At 35.9% G+C, this 16,981-nt stretch overlaps 1 protein-coding gene across 2 annotated transcripts in view; it reads left to right on the top strand.

The window, feature by feature from the left end:
* The window catches only part of SLC36A4 (solute carrier family 36 member 4), a 45,933-nt gene that overhangs the window by 17,368 nt on the left and 11,584 nt on the right, over positions 1-16,981 (top strand). For both annotated transcript variants that reach the window (XM_081239131.1, XM_081239132.1), the window contains 3 exons: positions 4,202-4,429; positions 6,588-6,686; positions 9,920-10,089. In XM_081239131.1, the coding sequence (XP_081095257.1) occupies positions 4,202-4,429; positions 6,588-6,686; positions 9,920-10,089 (497 nt within the window). The remainder of the gene's footprint in view (positions 1-4,201; positions 4,430-6,587; positions 6,687-9,919; positions 10,090-16,981) is intronic.

Raw genomic sequence — 16,981 nt, 5'->3', positions numbered from 1 at the left:
GTATACACAAGTGCATGGTGCAGTAGTAGGCATTATATATAGTAATATGTAGAACTTCTCATAGGTATTTTAATGCAAAATCATGTGAATATGTGTTCTAAAGAATCTATATGTATATATCTAAGTATATATTTGACTCATTTTTCTAAGTGCTTCATTTTATATTTAGACCAAGATTTGGCAACATTTTTTATAAAGGGCCAGATAATAAGTATTTTCTGTTTTGCAGGCCATATGACCTCTATCTCAACTCAGCCATAGACAACAATACATTAGATATGGCTGTATTCCAGTAAAATTTTATTTGCAAAAATAGGTGGTAGAATGGGTTTGGTCTGCAGGCCAAAGTTTAATAAAGCCATCAGCTTAGGTTTCTAATGTTGGAAAGGGTCACTGAGTCTTTCTCTTATAAATAAGAGAGTTGATGGTTTTATCAGCACTGCTCATTATAGATGATGTGCTTTTGAGTTTACAAGTATTTAGTTCCACAAGTCACATATTTTTAGGACTGCTAGCTCAGTTAAGAGGCTGTTTATTGGGAAGATGGACATACCATCTTAGCAGTCATTTACATAGAATACAGTGGAAATGGTGCCTTTCTAGGATTGTGCAGTATGGTAGTACTATATCTTTTCTATCATCTCCTAAGAGAGCTACCAACAAGCTTTATTTAAAGTTATAAATAATGCTAATAATGCCTTATAATCTTATATTTATAAGCTATGATATATATCCTTTAATTTTTTACAACTACTCTGTAATATAAGTTCCATGCTCATTTTATGAATGAGGAAACCTAGTCTCACAGAGCATGAGCAGTGTCCCCTAGGTCATGTGAATTAGGCAGAAACTTAGGTGCCTGACATAGCTGCCACACAGTATATTAATTGTTCATCACTGGGCAGGACATTGTCTGATTTTAGTTGTGTGTATGTGTATGTGTGTGACATAGACTGTGTTAAGTACATAAAATAAATATAAGCTTAGGATTGGTGACTTTCTCCTATGAAATGATATCAGATGCTTCCAAAGTTGAATGGAAAAATTTAACTCATTTGCACATATCATAAGAAGACCAGGTAGAAAAAGTGACTCTCTGGAAGGTAAGGAGAAGCTTGCTGTAGATAGATAAAAGATCTTTTGAGGCATGAAGAGCAACATGGAAAAAGACATTCAGTCAGACTTGAGACTTGAAAAGCTGAAAGCAACGCTGAGCACCTCACCTGTGCAGAGCAGACAGATGGTCATTGAAACAGCATCATCAGAGATTTTCCCTCTCTGCAGAGGTGTTCTCACACTTGATAGCAATCTCCAATAAAAGACACATGGTTTGATTAAACCTTACTAATTGCTACTACTTTTACAGTTAAAATTCGTAAGATTTTTACCTCCTTAATCTACATAAAATTGCAGGTTCAGTATTTCATCGAATCAAAGAATTAAGAGTTTAGTTCCCATACAAACGTGTACATCTCCTGCTTTGTAACTGTCACATGGCTGTTCTTGATCCCGTTAAGCCACTGTGGACAATCGACAGGGGGAAAAGAACTGTGGTGCTTCCAGTGATTCTAGTCCATGGTGGTTATAGTCGCTCCTCTCTGTTCTTATTCTAAGATACTCAAGAAAATGTCAGGTAGACAAAATAGTGTATATGGGCATGAAGAGTTGGGAAGGGATTTTACATTCAGAGGAAAAAAAATGTTGTGATACCAAAGACCATGGACTTTAGAGTCAGAAGATCTGAATTCAAATCCATGCTCTCAGTTTTAACTCACACATTGGGTAAGACCCTCTTGTCCCTCGTCAAGCCTCGGTTTCCTTATTTGTAAAATGGGAACGGTAGCAAAATCTCCCCATGTTCCTCATAAATTTATTGTGAGGCTCAGCTGACAAAAGGTTTGCGAAAGCCCTTATAAAATGCATTATGCATTTTATATGCAGTATGCAAATGTAGCCTATTGTGTCTTTAATTCTGCATTTTAGCTTTGCTGAAGAACATAATCTGCCTTTGGAATTTTAACCATTAAATTACTGAATTGAAAAGTTAATAAATAGTCGAATTTAGTAAATTTGAGATCTAAATGGAAACAACTGAATTTAGTAATTTTATTTTATAATATTTATTTCAGTGTTTTGCATTTTGGTAAACATGTGAGATCATAGGAAGTCCTATTAGATAGCCAATCTCTGTCTCTAGAGGGCACCAAAGGATTCAAATGTTTACCTGAATCTTGCTCTGGGTATGTATCTACATTTTTATTTTACTTTATTTTTTAATCTTGAGAATTTTTATCACCATCTTTCTGCCAAAGAATACTAATTATTATGAGAGATTTGTGGTAGAATTGATTTCAAATTCCCAAGCACCTAATGACTCAAACAGTTCTCTCTAAAATTGGTTATATAACTGCTTTTCTCTTACCAGGTATCCTTGTTAGAGCTTAACTTTCATCATTATCTAATCTGATTATTGGACGTACTTCTTTGATACAGAAGTATTTGGCTGTAAATAATTTGGTTACAGAGGAAATTGGGTCAACAAATAAAATACATTCTTAAAAGCCAAGTAATGTGAATTATCAAATTTGCTTCTATTTCAAATTATAGAAAATAAAATTAAAAGTTTTAATGGACAATTACAATATAAATGAGAGCTATGCATTTCTTAAATGGTACATGGTGTAACCTGAGAGTTTGTTAGTCCTGTGTGAGTTATAAATTGCCAATATAACTTAAAACTAGTAGATATATTCCCTGCAGTTTAAGATGATATGTACAGTTGTAGTGACACTAAACATTGCTTATTGTGGATAAGTGTAAAATTAAATACTTTAATTATTATTCATATCAGGATTTTGTTCTGTACTTCTGACTTTTTGGCCTTTTGTTACTGTATTTAAGGAGAGAGAGAGAGAGAGAGAGATGTCAAGGTGGAGGCCAGGTGGCTACTTGGGCAGGGCCCCTCTTTAAGGATTGCAGCATTTTGGTCAGGTAAACATGTACCTGTCACAAGCTAGATTCTGGGGTCTCAGGCCTGGGTTTGAATCCTAGAACCAGGACTTACTGGCTTGATATTATATAGGGATTTTTTTTTTTACCCTTCCTAAACCTCAGTTTCCTCAGCTATAAATTGATATTAATACTACCACCCATCTCAGAGTGTTGTTTTGAGGATTAAATGAGACGTTGTATAAGATTTAGTTCAGTACCTAACACATAGAAAGTACTCAGAAAATACTTGCTGTTATTACTATAGGGTCTGGTTCTTAAGAATTTATGTATCCAGAGACTTGATAAGTCTTTGCATTCCATTGTGTTCAATGGAGGGTACAGTATTTGGGGCAAATAGATTTTCACTGGAATTTATATTATAGTTTGATCTGCCTGTGCTGTGAGTTTTTAAGATTATTTTTAAAGTCCTCTATAATTTCATTTCTATTTTTGTAAGTTGGATTATGTGATTAATTGAATCAAGGACAGTTTTTAATAAATGGAGCCTATAAATCATTGAATCTCTTTTGAAAGTTGAATATAGGTTTATAGAAGTGGCTGAATAAATTTTGAGGCAAAGTTGATATATCTTGTAGAAGTTTTTTGCTCTAATAAAAATTTTTTAGTGTCTAGCATGCATGAAGATAGTTGATTTTTAACAAATATTTATTGACAGTGATGATAATTCATCAGCAGGTGCTTTATAAAATACCTTTAAAGTTAGGCTCTGATTTCTAATTTTAATTTTGAGTACTGTACATTTCTAAGAGGTACTTAGAGATTGTTTCTTACTTTGAAAAAAGTATGTTAGTAGAATACCCAATGGCCATTCTGGACAAGCATGCTTCCACTTTTGATTATCTCAGAAGCAGGTTGAGCCTTTCTAGGCATCATGAGCATCACAGTCACAAAGCTTCACAATAAATTAGTAAATCCATCCTCATAATTTTCTAGTGAACTTTCTTTTCACAGTATGATAAAGTTATTTTGCAAAGAAGATTATCCTATTTTAATTATCCTTAAATTTGATATATATATATTTCTAAGACACTAGAGTATCTTAAAACTGTGTAAGTATTTTATTTATTGTAAACGAATTTATCATAGAGTGTATATAGATCATAATTTTCTTCATATTTCTCCTTTATTATTATAAGTTGATGGAAGTTTTTTCCCCCCTCTTCCTTATTCTCCTGGTAATCCTGTGTAGGTTCATGAAGGGTTCCTGGAGAGTAAAGTGTTTGTTTTGAATAGTACCAATTCATCAGATCCATGTGAGAGAAGAACTGTTGACCTAAGGATATATATGCTTTGCTTTCTTCCATTTCTAATTCTTTTGGTCCTCATTCGTGAGCTCAAGAATCTATTTGTGCTTTCATTCCTTGCCAACGTTTCCATGGCTGTGAGTCTTGTGATAATTTATCAATACATTGTTAGGGTAAGTATAACATGTTTTTAACTGTGTCATATGTTTCTTAACAAGTAAATATTTTTCACTTTGGAGGTAAAAGTAATGATAAATAAAGACTCTACTTCATATGTGTCACACAGGAGATAATCAGGGAACTCTGGTTTCCTTCTGGGGGATACTGCTTAGTTGAAAAAGCAATATATGACATAGAGGTTGAAAGCATAGGCTTTGTAGTCAGATCTGGTTTTGAATCCTGGTAACTATGTTTCTGGGCTGTATGATATTGCTTCAGAAGATAGTAATACCTGACTTATTAGAGTTGTGAGATTTAGGATCGTGCCTTAGTGCACTGCCTAACATGAAACAAAGAACTCATTAGTGTTTTGTTTATTCCTTTAAGATTTAAACCAATCACAAGAGATGGGAGTACAGACGTGATTTTATAATTTTCTTTCACTTCTGAACCTTTATTTGCTGCCACCACTTCAGCTCACTGCCACTATACTAGGCTGCAACATCTTTATCTGATGTATGCAATAACCTCAACTCATTTTATTGTAGGCAGTCTGGAGATTCTTAACCCAGTTTCATTAAAATATTCTATTGATGGGATTCAGGGGATCTGCGAATCCCTTAAAATTATTTATAAGAGTTAGTGTTCCTGTATGTATATATGCATTTTTCTACTGAGCAGCTGTATAGCTTTCATCTCTCATAGGAGCCAATGACTCAAAAAAGGTGGAGAATCCTATTTTTTCCTGATACAGTCCATTTTATACATTGCTGCCAAAGCAGTTGTCCTAAAATCTCCATTAGCAATTCATTACAAATTCTCTTATGATGGATCTATGTTTCCTTTTTGCCCCATCTTAATTCCAAAGCCTGTAGACTCTTTGTTATAGCATGTGAGAGTGAAAGGGGACAGGCAGGAAGATCTCATAAGGCTTTCTGGAGTTCGTGACCCCTTGGCTGGACATGTAGGAGTTACTGGAGCAGAAAAGGAGGCTCCTTAGGTAGAGGGAACCATGTGAGCCTTGAAGTACAGTTTAGCGTTATCCAATAATCCAAACTTTTTTTTTTTTTTTTTGCATTACCCGGGCCTCTCACTGCTGTGGCCTCTCCCGTTTCAGAGCACAGGCTCCGGACGCGCAGGCTCAGTGGCCATGGCTCACGGGCCCACCCGCTCCGCGGCATGTGGGATCTTCCCGGACCGGGGCACGAACCCGTGTCCCCTGCATCGGCAGGCGGACTCTCAACCACTGCGCCACCAGGGGAGCCCAACCCAAACATTTTAATAATTTTTTCATTTTGACCCTAGCTTATGTTTCACCATTATATCACACAGTCCTACCTATGCTTCAGATCTTCTAAATCTATTCCCCAAATTTTCCCTGTGCTGTCACACTTCAGTTTCTTTGTTCATCCTCTTTCATTGGCCTTGAATTCCACTTCTAGTCAGGTAAAGGCAGAGAACACAGGCTGGTGAGGAGACTTGGGCTAGCTGGAAGAAGTGGCCAGTGTGGACCCAGGGATCTTGAACAAGATGCGCAGTCTGTGAGTTTCCAGATAATGAGAGTTAGAAGAAGGCTATATGAGTCAGGACCAAGAAATCAAAGCCAGAGTCAAGGCATAGGCACAAGTAATAAGGGTAATGGCAACTGTCAGGTCAAAGAGTAAGATGCTGAAACCACGAGGAGACCTGTTCTAGAGAACAGCACAGCGTTATTGAGATAGAAAGCCAAAGCCGGGAAATCTTAGAGACCAAAAGAGCAATGAAAGTAGAGTGGGGAATGAATTTCATTGGACACCGTCAGCAGTGGTTGATAACTGACTATATGGCTCTCAGCTCAGACGTTGAATATGCTTATGTATTTCCTGTTGTGGCAGGAGCCATACCCAGTGAGAACAGCCTGGGACTTACAGGTGGAAACAGGTAATCAGGAGCATTTAGCTCAGATGGAATGTGTGGGCTTGAGGAAAACAATTGCTTTTGGCAGCGAAATCCTAACAGCTTGGCTACATTTAACATAGGATGCTTAAAGTTTTTATTGAAAAAATTATTCACATTTATAATACACATTTGCTGCTGTGAAGCTCAGAAGTATATGATTTCGCTCTTCCATTTTAAATTCTTTCAAGTAAGTAAAGATGTAATTTATTGACATCTTATTTTTTCTTTCTCCAGAATATGCCAGATCCCCACAACCTTCCAATAGTGGCTGGCTGGAAAAAATACCCTCTCTTTTTTGGTACTGCTGTATTTGCTTTTGAAGGCATAGGAGTGGTAAGGATTTAGTCTTTATTACTATTTTTTAAAATCTTAGGTTAACACAAGGACTTATTTACATTTAAAAATGCCTGTTTTTCTTTTGTTTCTATTTTTTTATTCCTAGAAAACAATTTGCATTTTGGTATGATAGACTTGAATTATAATTTACTTCTTCTACTTACCAAGACTTTTATCTTAGATGTATCACTTTTTCTTAATCTGTAAAATGAGAACATTTGAATAGATGATTTTTTAACATTTTATCGTGGAAATTTTCAAACCTATACAAAACTTAGAGAATAGTGTGATGAACGCCTATGTAAGCATCACCCAGCTTCAAAAACCATTAACTTATGGCTAATTTTGTTTGATCTGTATTCTGTCTACTCTAGCAAGTCTGGGTTATATTCAGACAAATCCCAAACATCATATTTTATAGACTAGATGATTTTAAGTGAATTGAAATTGTTACAAAGTTACTATTGCATAAGAAGAGTCAAATATAAATTCTCTGCTTAGATTTATACATATCATACTTGTTTTGAGAAATGATGTTATCATAAAGCTAATACCAAGAGATACAAACATCCTGAGAATTCTGAGATCCTAAATATTTCCATTAAAGATGCTTCCAGTTCATTTCAAGCCTAGAATATGTAGATTTGGGGAAAGCTGAATATTGCTGTTTACTCCATAGCTTATGTTTCATAGCCTGATGGTTTGGTATGGGAGCAAAACCACTCATAAACATCTATTTATATGAGCCACAGACAAAACAGAACTAAAAGGCAATTTTACGCCATTTTACTTGGGTTTCTGCTCTCTCTGAATTCTCCTTTATAGAATTCTCACTAATTCTTACAGCTCCACTTATCTGTGTTACAGACATAAGTGTAGGTTTTCATTTCTGCTTTAACTAGTAAGCTCTAGTTAACTGTTGGACATTTCCAGTTAAGTGTTGTTCCTCTGACATCTCAAATTCAACAACTCCGAAGTCTGACAGACAACCTTTTTTTTTTTTAAATCTAAAACCAGTTTCACTTTCTCATTTCTCTATTTTAGTTTTACTTCCAGTCACTCAAGCTTGAAATGTTGGAGTATTTCTTTTCACTGTGTCCCTGGTTTCCCCATTCCAGTCAGTAATTAAGACATGTTGAGTCTTCTTTTCATATTTCCCCAAATCTATTCCATAAAGGAGATTATGTGTAAAACACTTAATGCTGCTTGAGGGAGCCTCTGTAAATGTTCATTTCCTTCTCTTCCCCCTTTTCTAGCTGCATTGACACCATTCTTGACTTTAGCTTCTTATTTCAGGTCTGGATTATCTCCGGAACATACAAATTGTTCACTGTTCTCTTTTCTGTTAATCACTTAAAATTTCCACGTAGACCTGACTAACGCACCTGAGAAGTGGAGATGAAATTAGTTATTATCTCATGAGGTTATTATAAATACTATGTGATGTATTACATGCAAAGCTTTTGAAAAATACCTAGCACATTGTAAGCACTCAGTAAATACTTGTTATTATTATTACTTAGTGTCTTTTACTGCATGGTCAAATTGTATGGCCAAAATCTCCAAAGATTTGCCTAAAAAATTAACCTTTCAGTTAGCCTTTTTTCCTTTAAAGGTTTTTTTTTCCCCATAATGAAAATATTCATCTTATTAAATTGACGGACATTAGATATAGATGGATAGATATAGAAACAGTTATAGACATGTATATACATGGGTTAGTATACATACATATGTTTCCTAACTCTGTCTGCTGAGAAAACTGGAAGCAGTGGCACCCAGTAGCAATGAGCACACTCAGCACCCAGATCTTGAGTTCTAAATACAATTCTCCAACAAAGGAACCAAAGTTCTTTGAAGAAATAGCTGATTGTAGGGCTGAAGCAAGGAAATTCAATGTGGGTCTGGAGCATCTTGTAGTGCCAGAAAGTATGGAAGTGCTCAAAAAACAAAAGAATGGATGCAGGTCAAAGGGACACAGGACCCAACCTGATAGAATTCACGATGACCAAAGATGGAACGATATGAGCAACAAAGTAAATAATAGTGTTTGGGATTCATACTCAAAGTATAAAACAAATATACATGAATCCATGCTAATACAAATAAATGATTAAATAAATAAGTACCTAGGGCAGATTTTCAAATAACTTACGTAGATACCCCACCTCCAGGAGCTCTAATTTAATCCCCTCTATCTGTAGTGACTTACTTCCAATGAATAGAGTATGATGAGGCAGGGGGAAAAATCTTTACAGGCAGAGAAACCTGGCAAACACTGCCTTGCCCAAGTGATCAAAATTAATTTCACCAGTGATAAATCATGTTGATAGCATGTGTGATGAGAAGGGCACTGCACCTCTGTGGTATCCTTTTCTGAAACCTATTTTCCCAGTCTAGTCATGAAGAAAACATCAGACAAACCCAAATAGAGCGACAGTGTACCAAATACCTAACCAATGCTCCTCAAAACTGTCAAGGTAATGTATAATAAGGAAGGGTTGAGAAACTGCCACAGACCAGAGGAGATTAAGGGGACAAGACAGCAAAATGCAATGTGCTGTCCAGGATGGGACTCTGGAGCAGAAAAAGGACGTTAGTGGGAAAACTAGTGAAATCCAAATAAAGTTTGGAGTTTAATAGTAATGTACCAATATTGGTTCTTAGTTGTAACACAGGTACTTAGGTTGTGTGAAATGTTAACAATAGCGGAAACTGGTCAGGAGTATGTGGGAGTCTTCTGTTTTTCTCTGCATCTTTTCTGTAAATCTAAAATTATTCCAGAGTAAGAAGTTTATTTTTAAAAACCTAACAGACACTTTTGCCTACTAAGAGCTGATTTCAAGTCTTTTTGTTTGTTTGTTTGTTTTTTTTGCCTTACGCGGGTCTCTCACTGTTGTGGCCTCTCCCATTATGGAGCACAGGCTCCGGACGCACAGGCCCAGCGGCCATGGCTCACGGGCCCACCCGCTCCGCGGCATGTGGGATCTTCCCGGACTGGGGCACGAACCCGTGTCCCCTGCATCGGCAGGCGGACTCTCAACCACTGCGCCACCAGGGGAGCCCTCAAGTCTTTTTAAGAATAAAAAAATCTGTAGTGTGAAAAAATATGTAACACGTAGAAAAATACATCAACAATTATGTTTGCATATAAACTATAGAAAGATTAATTTGTGTACATATAAGACGGGATATTAGATTGTTTTAAATTACTTGCATTCTCTTCTTAGGTCCTTCCACTGGAAAACCAAATGAAAGAATCAAAACGCTTCACCCAAGCACTGAATATTGGCATGGGAATTGTTACAACTCTGTATGTAACATTAGCTACCTTAGGATATATGTGTTTCCATGATGAAATCAAAGGCAGCATAACTTTAAATCTTCCCCAAGATATGTGGTAGGTAGACAAGAGTTTGTTAACCTAGTTTGTGTATTTTGTAGATATAATTTACCAATGTTTCATGATAAAGGTGTATTCTTGGTTTTGTGATTTAAACATTTAAAATCTTTACTGTGATTTCTTTATTTGTGTAATCTAAATTTTTTTCATAATCTTCAGAAGAGATCATCTATGATTTTACATATTCTTGTCGGATCTTTTAAAAGATTCAGAATTATAGGGTGTTCCAAATTTGAGTAACATATAAGAGTAAAACATGACATTTATTTATTTATTTTTATTTTTTGGATTTTTTGAATTTTATTTATTTTTTTATACAGCAGCTTCTTATTAGTTATCCATTTTATACATATTAGTGTATACATGTCAATCCCAATCTCCCAATTCATCACACCACCACCCCCCCGCCTCTTTCCCCCCTTGGTGTCCATACAAAACATGAATCTTTTAATATAGACTCACTTTATTAAAAAAATTTAATACTTGCTGTCAAAAATCCAACACTCTGGGTTCCTGATAAAATAATACAACCCATCACTCATGGCCCTCACTCTTTTACGGGTCACCTTTAATACTGTATGTGCCCCAAGTCCTTTCTGAACACAATTAGGCCACATTGTACAGTTGACCATCGAATAACATGGGTTTGAACCTCATGGGTCCACTTATAAGTGGATTTTTTTCAATTAACATATTAGAAAAAAAATTTTTAATTAATTTTTATTGGAATATAGTTGCTTTACAATGTTATGTTAGTTTCTACTGTACAGCAAAATGAATCAGCTATACATACACATATATCTCCTCTATTTTGGATTTCCTTCCCATTTAGGTCACCACAGTGCACTAAGTAGAGTTCCCTGTGCTATACAGTATGTTCTCATTAGTTGTCTATTTTATACATAGTATCAATAGTGTATATGTGTCAATCCCAATTTCCCAATTCCTCCCACCCCTCCTTCCCCCTTGGTATCCATACATTTGTCCTCTATGTCTGTGTCTCTATTTCTGCTTTGCAAATAAGATCATCTATACCATTTTTCTAGATTCCACATATATGCGTTAATATACGATATTTGTTTTTCTCTTTCTGACTTACTTCACTCTGTATGACACTTTCTAGGTCCATCCATGTCTCTACAAATGACCCAATTTCATTCCGTTTTATGGCTGAGTAATATTCCATTGTATATATATGTATCACATCTTCTTTATCCATTCCTCTGTTGATGGACATTTAGGTTGCTGCCATGTCCTGGCTATTGTAAATACTGCTGCTGTGAACATTGGGGTTCATGTGTCTTTTTGAATTATGGTTTCTCTGAGTATATGGCCAGTAGTGGCTGTATATTCCCACCAACAGTGCAAGAGGGTTCCCTGTGCCACACCCTCTCCAGCATTTATTGTTTGTAGACTTTTTGATGATGGCCATTCTGACCAGTGTGAGGTGATACCTCATTGGAGTTTTGATTTGTATTTCTCTGATAATTAGTGATGTGGAGCATCTTTTCATGTGTTTGTTGGCCATCTGTATGTCTTCTTTGGAGAAATGTCTATTTAGGTCTTCTGCCTATTTTTTGATTTGGTTCTCTCTTTTTTTGGTATTGAGCTACATGAGCAGCTTGTATATTTTGGAGACTAATCCTTTGTCAGTTGCTTCATTTGCAAATATTTTCTCCCATTCTGAGGGTTGTCTTTTCGTCTTCTTTATGGTTTCCTTTGCTGTGAAAAAGCTTTTAAGTTTCATTAGGTCCCATTTGTTTTTGTTTTTTTTTTCATTACTCTAGGAGGTGGGAAAACTGGACAGCTACATGTAAAAGAATGAAATTAGAACACTCCCTAACACCATACACAAAAATAAACTCAAAATGGATTAAAGACCTTAATGTAAGGCCAGACACTATAACTTTTAGAGGAAAACACAGGTAGAACACTCTTTGACATAAATTGCAGCAAGATCTTTTTTGACCCACCTCCTAGAAAAAATTGTTGAGATTTGTGACAATTTGAAAAAACTCAGAAACTTCATAGCCTAGAAATATCAAAAAAATTAAAAAGTTAGGTATGTCATAAATCTATAAAATATATGTAGCTATACATATAACATACAAAATATGCATTAATTGACTGTTTATGTTATCGGTAAGGCTTCCAGTCAACAGTAGGCTATTAGTAGTTAAGTTTTGGGGGAATCAAAAGTTATATGCGAATTTTCAACTGTGCGGATTGGCACCCGTAACCTCTGTGTTGGTCAAGGGTCAACTGTAAGTAAATAGTGTTAATATTCATATTAATATTATATACATCTTAATTTTCTCTTTAATATTAGAACCATATTCTGCTAAATGAAGCAATATATAGGGTTTTTTCTTCTTCCAGAGATTGGTCTTTGGAGATTTAAAAAAGATATTGGCAGTCATTACAATGCAGACTTGCTACCTTATTTATGAAATGGAAGGTAACTCCTTAGTTTTGATAAATGCAAAGAATAAATGCTGATTTAATTAATATCACACTGCTCCTTTAGCTGCTTGGGTAGAAGTCTGTGAAACCTTAAGTTTAAATAGTTTATATTTTGTAAAATAGATAGCTAGTGGGAAGCAGCCGCATAGCACAGGGAGATCAGCACAGTGCTTTGTGACCACCTAGAGGGGTGGGATAGGGAGGGTGGGAGGGAGATGCAAGGGGGTATACGTACATGGGGATATATGTATATGTATAGCTGATTCACTTTGTTATAAAGCAGAAACTAACACATCATTGTAAAGCAATTATACTCCAATAAAGATGTTAAAAAAATAAAGCATTGTTTCCCATACAAAATAAAATAAAATAAATAGTATATATTTTGGCTGGCTTCCTAATGAGAGTTTGACTGCTATTCAGTAATCATTTGAATCCTGGGTCTTCACTGGAGTCCAGAATGTTGTTAGAACAAAGGTATGTAGGGAACTATTTATGACAGAGAGAAAGTACCTAGAATAGTTTCCAGGTTGTACAAGAGGCATACATGCAGTGTGTTTATCTTTTTTTTAAAATTATAGTTTTACTTTAGCTATGACATATTTACAAAGGTATTTCAAGATGGAACATGTTTTAATGTCATACATTTGTTTCAAGCTGAAGACATGACTACAAACAATATATACGGTTGTTCAGCATTTATTTCATTAACCTATTTTATAGTTGATTATGTAATTTTGTTTCCTTCAAATGTGCTTCTTTTTTTGTAATAGTTTAATGTGGAGTAGAAACTTAAATAGCTTAATATAAGAGAATCAAGGCTAAAAATCATGGTAGCTTAGTTCCTCTTTCAAAGACGGTATAATGTCTAGAAAATAGGATGATATTTTTCTCCACTTGGAATAATATTTAGACTAAATCCTGAAAACAAATTTATAAATAAATTTGACAGTACTTTTAATGTCAACTATAAAATGTAGGTGGGGAAACAATCTCAGAATTCTTCCCTACTCTTACTCACGAAAGTATTTAAAGAAAGTCTTCAGGGCGAAGGTGAGAGTGCATGCATGTCAAGTTGAGATGTTCCTGTCCGCAGGGAATTAAGAACATGGTGAAGGAGCAGTGGGCAAGGCTGTGGAGGGAGTGCTTTTGGTATTCACAACTAAATCCTGAGCGGGTGATACTGTCCCTGCAGTAGCTTTAATTAATCCTTCCCTTTTTCTGCATCCCCTTCCCACCTCTTGCCTTATCCCTAATTGCTGTGGCTCCCCAGTTAGAACGGAACTAGTCACAAGCCTTGATTAAAAAGGGACTATTAGATCATAGTTTCTATTCAAGAAAGCCTAGCTAGACACCTGCTTTTTTATTTAGAAGAGGAGAGCCTTGTGTCCTAAGAAACAAAAATCTGGAAAAAACAGGAAAGCAAGTCAAGATACTCTCCTTTAGAGAACTTGTAACACCTTCTCATTGTGTATATATGCCTTTTGTGGCCTATAGTCTTATTTCTTTATGGTCTTCAGCTGGGACAGTTAAAATACTAGCCATGGCTGAGGGATACTGGAGAGGAGATGCTTGTCGGTTATAGTGATAGTCTTCCAAAATGAGAAGCTTGGACTAGAACAGTCATGGGGTTATATCTAATGTTCCTTTCTTGAAATGCTATGTATGAGTCTCTTCTCCCCCCAACCCACCCATGCTTCAGGCAATAGGCCTAGCAATTTAGAGAATGTACAGTGTACTCTTTATTGGCTGGGCATGAAATCCAATGACTGTCACAAGACCCTAGGGAACTCATAGCTACTAGCTATGGGAAGCTGTAAAGGGCTTTTGATGCCACATTGACTTAAAGTCTCAGAGTTCATACGGGGTATTTCTACAAGAAAAGATTGAATTAGAAAGCAGCCCCAGAATAAAGCAAGTATGGATTAGAGAGGCTCCAAGTTATTATTATTTATTACCCTCAATCTTAGTTAGGCATCATTTTTTAAAACTAGTTATGAATAATATTGTTCAATATATTGCATTTAGCTTTTTAAGTAAAGGTTGTATTTTAAAGATGATAATGAAGTGAATTCACAATTCTGAGCTAGAACATTAGCATCTTGAGGGCAGGAACCCTGCATCTTCTGGGTTTGTGATGCATCTCCACAATCTGGCACATTACTCAGCATTTAAGAGGCACTTAGTAAACGTTTGTTAAATAGTATTCTAGGCATAAAAGCATTTCTCTTATTACTACTAGTCTTAGTTGAATGATGTTTTTGCAGTGGTTTTCCAAGATTTCCACTAAAGTAACCCAAATAGCAGACACACTTCCACTAACAGATATCAAGGATATTAGGTTTTCATATAGACAAACACTGAGAAGCAGTTAGGTGACTTCTGCTGCCCCACACGTGGCATTCTTTGTGAAGCACACAATGGATAGGGAAGATTCAACCAAAAATAGGAAAGAAGCATATAAGAACAGGGAAGGTATGAGGTAGGTATTTTAATTTAGTTAGAATATTGAACTGGGACTTCATTTTCCCCCCAAAACAGAACAAACCTTAAGTCTGAGCTCATGTTTGTAGCATACAGGAGCTAGGAGGCTGAGTATTCTGGGAAATAAAGCTGACAAATAGTGGCAGGTAGTCAAGCTACACTACATCTTAATTGATCCTACCTCACAATCAGGGAGCTGAACTCTGAAGAGTTTGTTACCTGAGATGAAAATATTTAGGCAAGAATGGACTCACCAAGAGGCACAGTAAATAAAGAAGTAGAGCAGTAAATTTAAGGAAACTGGAAAAAGAAGGTTTGTGTATTCTGGACTATTCCCTCTGTCCTCTCCCTCAGAAATTCTTAGTGATCTTCCAGTATTAAAGTTGCCTATATCTAGGAATCCTGGCCCAAACGGCTTCTGCCTTTCCCTTTGTCTGTCATTTTCTTCCTCACAGTGAATATTATTAAATTTAAAATGTAGGGCATCTATCAAATTCATTTTTCATCTAACAGATATTTATTGTATGTGTTTTTTGTACTAGGAAGTGTTCCCAGGCACTAGTGATACAGCAGTGAACAGATTAAAAATCTCTCCCTCAGAGTGCTTACATTCTAGTGAACATGCCACAGGATTGTAGCTAGTTCTCACAAAGACTTCTTGACAGATCTTAACCCTCGAGATTCTTGACAGTCATGAAAGGTCCAAGGGGGAAAGTGAGTTATTAGATTCTTTCCAAGGGTAGCTTCTGTATTCAACCTTGAGAGAAAGAGAATCAGTCAGCCACCTATTTCCCAGGTTAGCTTTAAAAAAATTAAGATATTCTTATCTATAAATTTTGTTTAGGTATTGATTTCTTAGCCAATGTGGGGAAAATAATAGAAACATTGCAATTTTTGAAATCCTCTGTTTTCAAAACTTATGTTTTCACTGGACTATTTAGTTGTTTTCTCCCCCATAATCTGATTCTATATATTGACTGCAAAATAATTATTTAAAAAATATATTTCTGGGCTTCCCTGGTGGTGCAGTGGTTGAGAGTCCGCCTGCCGATGCAGGGGACACGGGTTCGTGCCCCGGTCCGGGAAGGTCCCACATGTCGCGGAGCGGCTGGGCCCGTGAGCCATGGCCGCTGAGCCTGCGCGTCCGGAGCCTGTGCTTCGCAACGGGAGAGGCCACAGCAGTGAGAGGCCCGCGTACTGCAAAAAAAAAAAATATATATATATATATATATATATATATATATATTTCTGCTGTTTACTAAGATACTACATTTCTTTGCTACCAGTATGACAGACTTTGTTTTCAAGCAAGAGTCATTTTATTTTTGAAGTATTTTTATTTGTGATATTGATTAGATGTAGTTTCTAAGAATCACCTATCCATACCCATTTTTGTTCATTAATATTAATTTAATTAACATTTAGTAAGTATCTATCCCCTGCCAAGTGCATGGGGGGTTATTATACAGAGAAGAATAAAACATAGCCTCTAACTTTCAAGAACTTTGGCACTGAGTTTTGTTTTGTTGTGTTTTGTTTTGTTTTTAAGACTTGTTTTCTTTCTTTCTTTCTTTCTTTCTTTTTTTTAAAAATTTTTAGTTGCACTCCACAGCATGTGGGATCTTAGTTCTCCAACCAGGGATCAAACCTACACCCGCTACATTGGAAGGCAGTGTTAACCACTGGACCGCCAGGGAAGTCCCTGGCACTGAGTTTTAAAATACCTTTTAACGTGTACCATATGTTATTTAAAAGTTGTTTTATGTTCTTATATATCATCAAAACAAATTCCTATCACTTTAAGCAAGTTTTTTTATCCTTTTGAGAGACAGTTTACTGTGTAGATTCTTCTTTCAACTCTTCATTTCTAAAACTTAGTACCTATGGACAATTACCACAGATACATGCTTAAAACCAAAATGAGAACAAAGATTGATAAGAT

Source organism: Mesoplodon bidens (assembly GCF_964165515.1).
Source record: "Mesoplodon bidens genome assembly, chromosome: 7".
In the NCBI taxonomy this organism is placed as follows: domain Eukaryota; kingdom Metazoa; phylum Chordata; class Mammalia; order Artiodactyla; family Ziphiidae; genus Mesoplodon; species Mesoplodon bidens.
The sequence above is the reverse complement of the archived record's forward strand: the minus strand, read 5'-3'. Positions and strand labels throughout refer to the sequence as shown.